Source organism: Melozone crissalis, unplaced genomic scaffold (assembly GCF_028551555.1).
Source record: "Melozone crissalis strain CALT ecotype California unplaced genomic scaffold, PUWL_Pcris_2 ptg000042l_1, whole genome shotgun sequence".
Taxonomy (NCBI): Eukaryota; Metazoa; Chordata; class Aves; order Passeriformes; family Passerellidae; genus Melozone; species Melozone crissalis.
Window position 1 is genome coordinate 3403339 of NW_026535820.1, and position 13938 is coordinate 3417276.

The 13938-nt window shown below is 38.1% G+C and overlaps 1 protein-coding gene across 1 annotated transcript; it reads right to left on the minus strand.

Moving 5' to 3' along the window:
• Positions 1 to 604: 604 nt before the first annotated feature.
• XKR9 (XK related 9) lies at positions 605 to 10187 on the minus strand. The gene is made up of 3 exons (XM_054285378.1): positions 9913 to 10187; positions 2369 to 2592; positions 605 to 1248 (listed from the first exon to the last, which is right to left on the minus strand). The coding sequence occupies exons 1-3, from the start codon at positions 10185 to 10187 to the stop codon at positions 605 to 607; spliced, it is 1143 nt and encodes a 380-aa protein (XP_054141353.1).
• Between the last annotated feature and the right edge of the window lie 3751 nt (positions 10188 to 13938).

Below are 13938 nucleotides of genomic sequence, written 5' to 3' on the forward strand. Positions count from 1 at the left end.
CCAAATTTCCTTGTGGCAAGACAGTGATTGAGCCATAAATCAAATCTATTCTTCAGGGAGAAGGCAGTACAGTGTGTTAACATGAAGGACTGCAGCCCTTACAGTAATGGGGAGAAGCAGAGGACTGATCATTGCCCTCAGTTATTTTAAATGTACTCTTCTTTCCTTCCAGCAAGAAAGAAAAAGAAAAAAAGAAAAAAAAAAGAGCCTTGTTTTTAACAGAATCAACATAAGTTAATAGAATGTGGGTTTAATGCTATATTTCATTTAATTAACTCTTAGTTTTTCCTATGTTACATTTGCATTGCTAGAAAAGTAAAACTGTGAATTGTGTTGGATGAATAGATTCAATCATTTCTTTGACAAACTAACTTTCACCAGCACATAAGTGTTCATGTTACAGAGTCTTTGTATTATGGAAAACAAATAGTTATTCAAAGCCACTGTGTACTCCTCAGTGATGATACATAAGTAACAATGACAGAGAAACACACTGTCCAGCAAGAATTTGCTATTTAGGACACAAAAATAACAAAAAAAACACAAAAAAAAACCCACAAAAAAAAAAGAAAAAAAAACAACACCAAAACCACACTTGTAATGTTCATTGCATTAAGAAATTCTGAAATCTACCAGTTTTCACTCTAACTTTTTGCCCCACCACTCCATCCATTTCATCTGAATATGCCTGAGGTGTGCAATAAGTAGTGGGATGAAAATGGCTGTAATAAACAACAAGAAAAATAATACCTAACACCATACTTGAAAGAGTTAATATGCTTACAATTGTAAAACATATTTCTTTGATAATGGAAGGTTTCCAGAACATGTATACAAATAAAATACCTAGAGTCACTACAATGTGAGTAGCATAATAAATAGAAATGCAAAATTTTGTTCTTCTCCCCTTTATGTTAAAAAATGAAAAAAATAGGATGATTCCAACTACAGTTCTGTACAGATACTCCATCTTCTTAGACTTGCAAAATGTTGTATTCTGTTTCAAAGTCCAAATGAAGCCACAGATCCAAAGAAATATCAGCAGAATTACAGAAATTCTGACATTGAGTAGAGTGATCAATGAAATACTGAGTATCCAAGAAGTGATGGTAAGCAGTTTATAGAAGAGATACACAAACTTGGAACAGAGATGAAATTCATCTTTGTCAGGCAGAGATTTTCGTAGTGATATCTGATAATCAACCATTGATAAGGAGATACCACAAAAAGACATCATAATGGCAGCATCTAAACAAAACACAAGGAAAATTGTTACATCAGAGAAAAAGATACGCTATTTAACACTATGATTGCTGAATGAAGTTTTAGAAAATGTCATGCTTTCCTAACACTTTCTTTAATCCAGTTTTATATTTACTCTCTGCTTGAAAGAAAGTCACCCTAATTTTAAGGGTGTCACTTTAGTTACTTAAATCTAGGTATCTGATGCTGTTTGGTACACTTGTGTTATCCTGCCCAGCTCCTGGTCCTTAATGGCCTTCTCTAAATATCTGCCATCTCCATACACAGTGACTTAGAAATTCCAAAAGTATTGCAAATAGACCATAAAAATTTAAGTTTCAACAATCAATATATGTGAGTCTGCTGTGTCTAAGATGTAGAAATCTGTTACTAAGACTTGATCATTCACATGGTCATATCCAAGATGAGATTTGCCTGATCCTTTTACCTGAGTCAATTTTGACTCCATGGACTTTGAAGGAACACTAGACATCAATGCAGGTATCCCCACTTAGTTTGATCAATTCCAACCCTGAATAAGTCAATGTCCTGCCAATAATTCTGCTAGACTTAGAGCTGGAAATGGTACAGCTGCTGTCTTGCTTCTGAGAGTTGAACCAGTATCTCTTCAACATGTTGCATTCTACAATACTGACATATCCTCTTATTTAATTTTGACCCTGTCCCTCATCTGTAGCATGGGTAATAGTAGTGACAGCTTGCAGGGCTGCTTTGATTACTTTACTGAATTCCAAGTGCCTAGGTAGCAGTTTTAAAAGAATCTTTAATCAAAACCACACATATCAAAATCCTCTGCAAATTACATGCTAATTGCATTTAAGAGCTTATTTTCAAGAGATGCATCATTATGGTTTTATTAGATATTATGACTTTTATATTTATGATGCACAGTATTTATATATGACTTTTCATTTTTATAGTGAAATCTTCCTTCTCATTGATTCAGCAAAATGGACCATCTACTAGGCAGAAATTCTAATTAAATGCAGAGTAATAATACAGTGGAATGCTTGTTTTCCAAGGTATGTTAAAATGTTATCCAGTCATGAGTTATATTTTTAGGTAAGATACTCAACTTGCAACAGAAGTAAATAGGCAGACTTACATTGATAGAAATGAGTTTTGCCATGTTCCATGAGAATGTAAATCTGAAGAAAAAGTTGTGGTGTGGTCTCAAGAAAAGCCTTGAACACCCTGAGCATGTTAATATCCGTCACTGCATCAATAGCTTGTTTTTGAATGAAGTTGGAAGGGTCTGCTTCTGATGCATCTCTGCTACTTGTTTGTTTAAATGCAGCTTGACAGCCGTACTTCAAAGCAAACCAATACCTATTTTAAAAAGGACACTTGATTAGACAGCAATTTTTAGAAGACCAACTCAATAAAGTGATACAGCCTTACAGCTTTTTCCATCTTCTACTCAGATAAAATTTTGTCTGATATCTGTCTGGTCTCAGGGATATCAGAGAATCATTTAAGCCCAGCAATACCATGTAATAAGAAAATTAATAAAATAGAATGAGACTTTTCTAAAAAAGAATACAAGCTCAATTTTGTTAGGTTCTTATTTCTTTAAATTACTGCCTTTCTGAAAATTCACTTGGCATCTCTCCTCAGTCTCTCTTTGAGATACTCATTCACTTCCTTTATATCCTTTTCAGGGTATTAATGAATATCCAGCTGTAAACTTCCACATCTATGTAAGTAGAATATAGATCCAAAGTCCCAAGGATAATACCTGATGAATTGCAAACATAAAACAGACTTTTAAGAAAATCTACTACATTGTTACTTTCTAAATAACCAGGAAGACATATTTCAGTAAACATTGAAATCGGTTTTAACTTTTTTTTTCATCTTTGTGTCATAGTCATAGTTTTAAATAGGTAACAGTACCAGGCAGATACACTGCCTGTTGATGCACTATCAAATGAGATATTTATTACATGCATGATGATGTAGGATAGAGAAATCTAGTCTTGCTATGACAGCAGAGTTCCTGAGATGTGGAGAGATAGGATACAGTGTAGAAAAGCACATGCATGGGATGATAAGGGATGGCTTGAAAAAAGGGATAAGAATGAAAAAATATGTGTGTAACAATTTTAACTGTAATATTATTATTATTATTACTGAAGATTTTTCATGTATAGAAGAATTCTTTCTTTTACTGTAATAAATAGATCTAGACTAATAATGATTCTTGGAATCAACTGTTAGAATTTCATTTATACTAAGTTCTTGGCTTTATAGGTATGTAAATCCATGTGTTTGTCCATACACAGGATTTTTATCATAGCAGCCTTCAGACATCACTTCCAAACCTATTTCTGTCTATTTAGTTCCCAGATGTTTTCAGCTTCTAAGATTCTTCTTCAATCAACTCATTATGACTATGATCAGCGGGCAAGGACAACCTAAGGCGTCCCTTTTTGAAGAAAACTCACTATTATTCAGACAATTTTTCTAGCCTTGCAAAAACTACTAGAGTCTTTCCTCATCCAAAGAGAAGCTAATTCAGTAAATAAATTATGACAGCTGCATCGTTCATTTGGATCTATTTTCTTGAGAAACTAAACAGAGCGCCACAAGCCAACACTTGGATATCTTTAGGACAGTTGTGCAAGACCGCTAATACATAAGCTGAGAAAGGCAAGGTCCTGTGCCGTAACTTGCCTTCTACTTACATTCCCTAAGACAGCATCTGAGATAACTGCAGGATTCCTGCTGAAGTGCAGCTTTCTAATTCCCTGGCCATCCACAGGCTCGCACGCACCACGGGCCTGATGAAAGCCGTGCCTTGCATTTACCGTACACAGAGAACAGAGGGCAGCAGATCACCAGCCAGCCAGATCTCCCAGGATCGCCTCCTCCCAGTGTAACACTGGGGCTCCGGACTCCTCTCCTTACTAAGGGAGCTAGGAAAAATCCCTGGCTCCTTCAGAGGTTAAAAGTTTAACACCTTTACCACCTTTAAAGACCAAATCCTTTGACCACAGGGAAGGCAGTGTAAGGCTCTCTTCCACGACCACAAGCAAGACAGCCAGGATTGTCAGCTCCTGGGTTAAGGGCATGCCAGAGGATTCATGACTTATGCCCTGGTATGTTAAGGCATGTTGACCATACAAGTGAGAATTGTAACAGTAGAAGTAGGTGTGAAACATCTTTGTTACTGCTCAAGAGCCTTTCCTTTTCTCCTTGCAGAGATTCATAGACTGCATCCCTGCCACTCAGTCCATGAGCTGGCTCTGGATCCATTATTTACTCCCAAAGGAAACTCATTTTTATTTTTATGGTTTTGTGTATTTATCTTATTGTTCCTTGAATAATCACTCATAAGCAAAGAACTGAACTGTTTAGAAAGGCATCTAAAGCTTTCTTCTGTTTATAAAACAATTAGTATTCCAAAACATCTGGTTCTTGCATCTGAGATGTAAAAATCTGGAAAGTTTGCAATGTTTTCAAGAAAAAAACAATTGGGTAGATTGCTTGTCTATTACTGCTAGTTGTCCGTGGACTCACCCACCAGAGCAGCAAGAAGTGGAAACCAGCTGCACAAATTTTGAGCTGCAAAGCTCACAGCCAAGATGGCAGGTGATGTGCAAGGCAAGAAATGTCCTAAAAGGAATATTTCAGCTGGATACATACCTGAAATCACTTGTCATTTTTCAAAGCACACTCCTTCTGAGCACTGTATATTAGGTTTATATTGTTACAAGATGGTATGCTATGGATTTGTCACTAGTTGTAGCAGTTTTGGTGAGGCCACTTCTGACTTTGAACACTTTATAGAATAGCTTTTTTTTTTTTTTTCTAGTAAACTCCAAATACTTCTACTGCTCTTTGATTATGTATTAAGCAGGGTGGCCTTCTCTGAGCCCCACATGCTTATGTCACTTACTGTAAGTTCATTGCAACAACTTTTCATATTTTAAGAGTATTTTGTACTTATACTGTCATTCTCATCTGTCCCTTTGGTATTTAATAGGATCTTTTAGGAAGGGCTCATAGCCAGTTTTTAGACCTAGCATTGAAGTACTTTCCTAGCCTAGGGCAAAGTTCAGTCCATACTAAAGGGCAGGTCAGGTTTAAATTTTCTCCTTTATCATGCCCACAGCTCAGCTAAACCCTGTGCCTGCTCTGAAACTATTATAGCTGTACTCCTCTAATCTATTTTCCTATAATATATCTATTGCTATAGAAGTTCTGGGCTTCCATATTCATTGAAGCAAAAAGTCTTCTATAAAGGTACTACAACTGTAATAAAAATACATTAATAAAAAGTAATGGATTTGTTTTATATTTTAGATAGAGGTGCATCCTAAATAGAATGTGAAATTATGTCAATAATACAGACAAATGCAGATTTACCATTTACTTTTTCTCCCCATAAATTCATCAAAGAGAATATGTTTTTTGTTATTTCAAGGTATATAAGCTACTTGAAAGCCAACAGAGTAAAAATCCTACAATTTCTTTACAACTGAAATTGTCATTTGGTAAAGACAAAGGTAAAGAATTACCACTGTTTCTAAATATCATTCACTTTCACAAGAGGAAAATAAAGGATTTCTGCCTTTGCAGCGTTGTTTTGTAGAGAACACAGATGTCAGGGCTCCTACTTGTTATTAACACTCATGGAAACACAGCTCCACTGTCTCTCTGTTCTTGAGATGTTCCTAGATATTCATCATCATTTCACAAGTGATGAAGTTTGATGCTGTAAAATTAGGAAGGCTTTGTCTCTGGCTGGGAATTCACAGGGGTGACAGCTATTTTGTTTGTTGCTTCACAGCCTTTACATGTGACAAGCAAGCAGCCTTGCCAATGTTTCCTATCACATGCTTCCCCTCTGATTTCCACTGACTTTGTAACACAATCCCAGCATTATACTACACATCCCATCTCATCAAACCACACTGATAAATATTTGGGTGACATTTAGAAATTCATATGGGCAGGGTGTGAGTGGCCTGGTAATAATGATTATCCTGTCAAAATTCTGGTCATGCAGTCACAGCTTTCAGCATTGTACAAATCCTTATCAAAGGAAAACTACTCTCTGCTGCATGTTAAATTTCACCTTCAAAGTATAAAAATACTTGGATTAAACCCATGAAACTAATGCAATTAAATCAATACTTAGGTCAGTAAATTTATATCAAGAAAATGTGATCAAACACATAGAATCACAGAATCCTTTCGTTTGGAAAAGATCTTTAATATCATTGAGAACAGCTACTGCTCTTGCACTGTCAAGTCCACCACTAAACCATGCCCCTAAGTGCCACATCTACATGTCTTTTAAATATCTCCAGAGGTGGAGACTCACCCACTTCCCTGGGCACTTGTCCCAATGCAGTGAAGAAAATTTTCCTAATATCCAATTCAAACTTTCCCAGTGCAAGCTGGGGCCATTTCCTCTCATCCTGTCACTTGTTCTTTAAAAGAAAAGAATGACCCCCATCTGACGACAGCCTGCTTTCATTTGTAGAGAGCAGTAAGAGTTTGACACAGAATTGGGTAACTTAACCTCAGTGACATCTCCTAGCCAGATGACTCAACATCCTTGTTATTGTTCAGTTCCACCGGCAGAGCCTCATACCTGTTATGCCAGGGCTCCTCTGAAGGTGGGCTACTCAGAGGGGAGACACCCCTGCTGCACTGGGCAGGAACTTGTTGCCATTCCCCCCTAGCCTTAAGTCACTGTGCTCTGCCAGGTGAAGAGTGGATAGGGAATAGGGAATCATCCACCTCAGGCATCCTGCCTGCCTGTGGGGCAGTCTCAGGAAAGGCAGAGTGTGATTCCAGCAGTCTGCATGGGTGTCTCTCTCTGATATTCCTCAGCCTACTCACCTCCTCCCAGAGTTCTATCACTAAGCAGAGGAGTTCCTTTTCCAGAGTGCATCTCCCACAGGTGTGCTCACTGCTGCCAGCTGGTACTGCTTCAGAACAGGGCTCACTCTGCAGCCCATCTCACTGCCTTTTAGAAATATGTAATGAAATAACCCCAGGCTCAGCAAAGCCCTCGCATTTACTCTGATGTCGCATGGATCTAGAATTAATTTTTACAAATAAGCAAAAAAATCTTTTTCTTCTGCTTCTATTCAAAGTTGCTGGGCATTCTGAGCTACCTTTAAGCACCAAGAACTGCAACAGCAGATGCCAGTATCACAGTGGCTGCTGCCTATGTGACCTATTCTGACAGCAAAGATTATGAATTGCTAATGTTTAGTCTCCACAGGTGTATCCTAGGCTGATGAAGCACACTGCTACACATCAGACAGCTCCAGAATTCACATACTGCCCTAAGGAAATGTCCCATTTCCCCACATTCCGTGGCAGTGTTATTGTCTTAATGTTGTCTGTTATGTCACAACTGTTCTCAATTCTACAAACATGTGTGTGACCCATTTAAATGGGTCAGGTTGAATATAATTTTAGTCAGCATAGTTAAAATATACATTTTTAACTTAATTTTGTCTCCTTGCAGAGCATACTATTTCATATGAAATATAATTGCAGGTATGCACTCTTTCCAACAAAAGAAACTAAAGCCTTCTTAGATAAGAAATATTTTTAATTTTGTTTGCCTCTGATTTTATATATATATATTGCATGTATGTATATACATCTATATATATATAGCAATATGATTTGTATATTTATTACTTAGCATTGTCAGTGTGTTAGCAAAACCAAACTGATTCCTATTGTTCTGTGCACTGCACAAACCTCCAGTTCCCAAAGGGTACTAGTTTGTAAGCCACCAGTTCCAGTACATAAAGGGAGCCTAGAAGAAAGCTCAAGAAGGACTTTGTACAAGAGCATGGAGTGATACAACAAGAGGGAATGGCTTCAAACTGAAGGACGGCAGCCAAAGACAAGCTATCAGGATGAAACTCTTTCCTGTCAGGGTGGTGATGCACAGGTTTCCCAGAAAAGCTGTGGATGCCCCACCCCTGGAAGTGCTCAAGGCCATGTTGGATGGGGCTTTGATCAACCTGGTCAAGTAGAAGATATCTCTGCCCATGGCAGGGGGGTTGGAATGAGTTGATTTTTAAGGTCCCTTCCAAACCAAAACATTCTGGGAATCTAAGGTCAAAGATGGAGCAGGAAGTGTAAAAGGAGAAGGAAGGAAGGAAGGAAGGAAGGAAGGAAGGAAGGAAGGAAGGAAGGAAGGAAGGAAGGAAGGAAGGAAGGAAGGGAAGGGAGGGAGGGAGGGAGGGAGAGAAAGAAAGAAAGAAAGAGAGAGAGAAAGAAAGAGAGAAAGAAAGAGAGAGAAAGAGAGAAAGAGAGAAAGAGAGAAAGAGAGAAAGAGAGAAAGAGAGAAAGAGAGAAAGAAAGAAAGAAAGAAAGAAAGAAAGAAAGAAAGAAAGAAAGAAAGAAAGAAAGAAAGAAAGAAAGAAAGAAAGAAAGAAAGAAAGAAAATTTGATAAGGTTTATTCACATCTTATAATTTCAAGCCTGCAGAGTTCACTGACCAAATCTTATTTAATGGCTAGGCCCTCATTTTCCTCTTTGAATGAAGAATATGGGTTTCTGCCCCAAAGGACTTTCTGGAGAATCTCACCCTAAGAAGTGTGACCTGACTTGACAGAATCTATTTTTATCCATTTACTGCACAGATAAACCTGAGAGACTCATTGTCTAAATTAACTACATAAATTAGATGACTAAGAGGGAGGACAGGAGGAAGTTGTACCTTGATACACTTAAGGAAAACATATATAATAAAAATATGTAATAGTGAATCACAAAGGTACAAGCCCAGATGCCAGCTTGTTGTTACCAGTTTATACTTTACAGCATGCATTACCACACTGCTGGATTGTGAGGAGTGGCTGAAAGAACTTTGTAACTTATACATAACATCTTGGAAATTTTCCAAGCATAAGTAGCAGCACTGGAGAAAATATCATTTGTGCGATAGAGAACAAGCAACCAAGTTGACAACACTGTCAAAGGACAGAATAATGTTTACTAGATAATAAGTCACTCAGAGAATATGGAGCTAATTCTGGGAAAGAAGATTCAGAATTATAGAAATTCATGGTAAGAGATATTCATTGGAAAGTGTATGAGTTCAGGTAAATCCAAGAGTTTTGTGGATCGCATTAGAGTCAAGGTAATCCACTAAGCAAACAAAGTTTCCTATCACCATTAAATCAGTCCCTGAGGGAATACTGCTGCAAATATCCTTACTAACTATTCAGTTATTCATTTCTCTTCTGAATCTTGGTGAGTTTTCCACACATGGTTAGACACTCAGGTTGAAACATTACTTCTTCAGCTGGCTCGGATACTAACTGTGCATAACATCACTTTGAAAACTCGTATTTATTAGTTATGACAGTAGTACATTTCAAAGCAATAATTTTTATTATGTATGCCTCATCAAATGGTTGATTAATCAAACAGAGTAGGGTAGTGAATGATAGAAATCATTACTTACAGGTATATGGAAGAAGAACTACATGTCCATCAAAACCTGACAAAATTTACCACAAAAAGACATTTCTTCTCATGGAGCAGTAATTGTTAAGGCCAGAATTGCTCTTGTCCCTGAAGCCATACTAAGCACTTCTTAGTAACTGTCCTAAAGCACCATGATTTCTCAACTTAAAATAAATGTTTAAATGTGCTTACCTTATAAAAATTCCACAATGAAAGAGATGAACTAGAAAAACCAGTTTCAGCTTCCCAGTATCAGTATCTTCCCAGTCGTTTTTAAACCACTCATAACTAAATATCTCAGTTATTATTGATGAAAGACCTCTAAAACAAAGTATCAACATACTCCAGGAATATTGTCCTTCACAGAAATATCTACTAGCTACCCAGAAGTCCACTCCAATATCAACTACATAAATTATCATTCCACCAACTAAAAAAAAGAAATTCTGCTTAGTAAATTTCACCATGTGTGCAACTGCCACTGTTGTCATTCTCTCCTCACTTAATGTAAAGGAATCTAAATGCTTTCCTACAATGGAATCTTTTTCCTGACAACACCACCTTCTCATCTTGCTTCATACAAAGGAAAGTTGGGTTATCCATTTTTTTTATGGCAAAGAGACTTGCATTTTTCCATGCTCTTGATTTAAATATTAAATTGACTTCTAAAATACACATCTATTCTGGAAAAGGTAAATGTAAATTTTCTTTTTAATTGATGGAGTCTTTCTTCATTACTGATTCCTAAAAAGAAGAAGAAAAAAAAGGAAGATTAGCAGTAGCAATATCTTCATCATTTAAAATATTCTACAGCAATTCTCATGACCATTTGAACAGGCAAGTAAAAAATGGAGAATGTGCTGAGATACTGGTGAACAATCAGCCCAAGAGAGTTGCATTTCTAAACCTGCCGAGGTCACCCATTCTCCCAAACAGTGACTCTCCACTCAAACAGCTGTTGAGATAATTCCTAAGAGTTGTAAAACACTGAGAAATAAGTGTTTAAAAGCAGCTTATGGAAAAAAGATTGATTCCTTCCCAGAACTTTCTAAATTTCTAAACTCTTCTCCTTTACTGTGCACAGCACAAAATGTTGAGAAGACTTTGTCTTGAGCACACACCATGGTTTCAGAATAAACATCATTTGGCAGCTTCTAATTGTGTCACTGCATTTGTGTGCATATGTCCAGTGTTTTTATCATTCCTGCTTGGTTTTCCACATGCAGTAGCAAAGTGCTAAACAAGATTGCAGCTCTCCTGTTAAAGAGGATTGTAAGGAGCCAACCTGGACCAGTGTATACCTCTTTGAGAAATGTCTTCTAAGCTGTGGATAGCTACACATAGATGATTTAACCACATAGCTCACTGCAAATAGAATTAATTTTTAGTCAGAACTACATTTTACATTGCCCAACACTGAAAGGGTTCTTGTGACCTCTTGAGTAGTCCTTACATGCCTTTCCTCTGTAGATCTGTGGTATTTGGCAGGTGAAACAGAAAAACTGGAAGGCAGTACATTCTTTTTCTCATTCACCTCTGCAAAGCTATAAACTTAAAATTACAAAGTCCCTTTACTTCATTTACATATCTTAGGGAAAAGCTGCTGGCAGCAAATGCAAAGGATAGGATGCAGGACATGCCAAGGCTGGGCTGGTGCCAGTGCCAAACAGCTGCAGACAATACATGGGGAACAGCTGCACCAGGAAACTTGGAGCAGGGAAAGGGCATGTGGAGGCAGATCCCTTTGGACTTTGTGAATTCAGGCACACTGCCAGAGAGGAATGAAATGAGATAATTGGTTAATAACCCATAAACAAAGGTAATGACTGTTCTTTGCTTGGGTTGACTGGGCTCATCTTCATTGTGACCTAGGTACAAACCCAAAAAAGAGAACTTAAGTTTTTCATTTCATAATGAAGACAAGTGGGAACATAACAGCCTGAAAAGGTGATGAGTGTATGGATTACTTTCTTGGATCTAGGCCTTAGCTATTTCTAGCCTCTCATTCCATCTCCTACTTAGGTTTCATGTCCTGGCCCAGAAGAGGTCAGAAATCTCAGGCAATCTTGCAGCTGGGATAGCTGGAATCCTTTCACTGTTCTTTCCTATTCTCTCCAATAAAATACCATTAATCTCCTGCAAATCACTAATGCAATTTATATCCAATTCACAGTCAGATTCTGGGAAGTGGACTTCAGTACAAAGTCCATCATAAATTGAACTTTGTGTTTACAAACACAAAAAGACAAGTTAACCATGAGCCAGCAATGTCTCTGTGTGGCCAAGAAGGCAAATGGCATTGTGGAGTGCACTATGACCAGTGTGACCAGCAGGTCAAGGGTGGCTATTCTCTCCCTTCTCTCCCTCTACTCTGCCCTGGTGAGGCTGCATCTAGAGTACTGTGTCCAGTTCTGAGATTCCCAGTTCAATAAAGACAAGGAATTACTGGAGAGGGTCCAGCAGAGGGTTACAAAGATACTTGGAAGACTGGAACATCTCTCTCGTGAGGACAGGCTGAGGGAGCTGGCTCTGTTCAAGCTGGAGGAGAGACTACTGAGAGGGGATCTAGTCAATGAACACAAAATAAGGCCAGGTGTCAAGAAGATGGGGCCAGACTTTTTGCAGTGATTCCCAGCAACGGGACACTGGGCAATGGGCACAAACCTAAACACAGAGAGCTCCATCTGAATATGAGAAAAAACTTTGCTTTGAGGGTGACAGAGCACTGGAACACGCTGCCCAGTTGTGGAGTCTCCTTCTCTGGAGATATTCAAAACCTGCCTGGATGCAATCCTGTTCAACCTGTTACAGCTGCACTTGCTTTAGCAGGGGGATTAGATTAGACAATCTTCAGAGGTGCCTTCCAACTCCAGGTGGTTTGTGACTCTGAATTTCTTATGTCTGAAAATTTGTGTATGAACCAACTTAAAAGTTCAGGGTTCATTCAAGAAAATTCCAAAGGAAACAGTATTGACTGTATATGACAACATGTCATTCTGCAACTTGAGTACCACCTTTGTCAAGCTGTATCTATGGTTTTTAGAACAGATTAAAAACAAAACCAAACATTAAGCAAAACAAAACAAGCACTGTTTGACTGTTACCGGAAGCACTACAGTAACAGCTTAGTCAATACCTGGATTCAAACAGAAAGTTCTTTGGAAGCCACTTTATGGCCAAATCAGGCAAGATTCCAAGGTTCACATTTAATGACTAATACTGTACCCAATGTTCAAGTGGCAAGGAGTAGCCTCTGCTCTTGCACCTGAAATGAGTAAGAAAGGTAACAGGATTCCTCCCTCTAATTGCAGCCTCCCTATCCTTTTTTATATAAGTACTTCACAAAGAGGAATATGAGAAAGGAAGTTTTACAGGAAGACTCCTCTGAAATACCAGCATGAAGAGAAGCTGTGAGCCAGGGGATTTCTACTCCTGACAAGCCTGCTGTCCAAACCACTGTCATGTCAGCAGTCTGCAGACCTGTCTGGACATCTTGGTGCTGTTTGAAGCCATCAGTTTAGCTGAGATAAATGAAGAGCCACACATTATCAAGCATGTCAGCTTGCTCACTGTCTCACAATTATTTTGAATAAGGATTCCAATCCTGAAAGAGCCCTGGAACAGCTGAGAAGACACAAGGTTTATATTTTGCTCATGGCAACCTAAAAAAAAATTCTACCCAAGACTCACAAATCTGTAATCACAAATGTCCATTGTCTTAATTCCAAATCCAAGCACCAACACCTGCTCACAGGTGCACATGAAATCACTGTTGAAGATGCCAACCTTTAATAGCCCTACATTTTAGGCATGATAGTACTCCAAAGAGCACCATGGTCTCAGTACCAGGTGGGGTTCAATTAAGTGCCACAGGAGAGAGTGTCTTGTATCAATCAGAATCAAATTGTCCTCTGTGTTATTAAATACATGATATCTAACATGACAGGGTCAGGAAGAGTGAACTGTCAGTCAACATAAATATAAGTCCCCTCTAAAAACTAACATACTGAATCAATTTGTGATACAGAATCGTTTTGTGATAAAACAGAAACAATAAAATTTGATTAGAAAGGCTTCAGGTCTCACTACATATTTAAAATTCTGTTTTAAAATGCAGTTACCTTAATAATGGCCATGGATAGAGGTCTTTTCCACTTCAAAAACTGTAGATTTCCATATTCATGGCTTTCCTATCCATACCTTTACAAGACTTGCAAT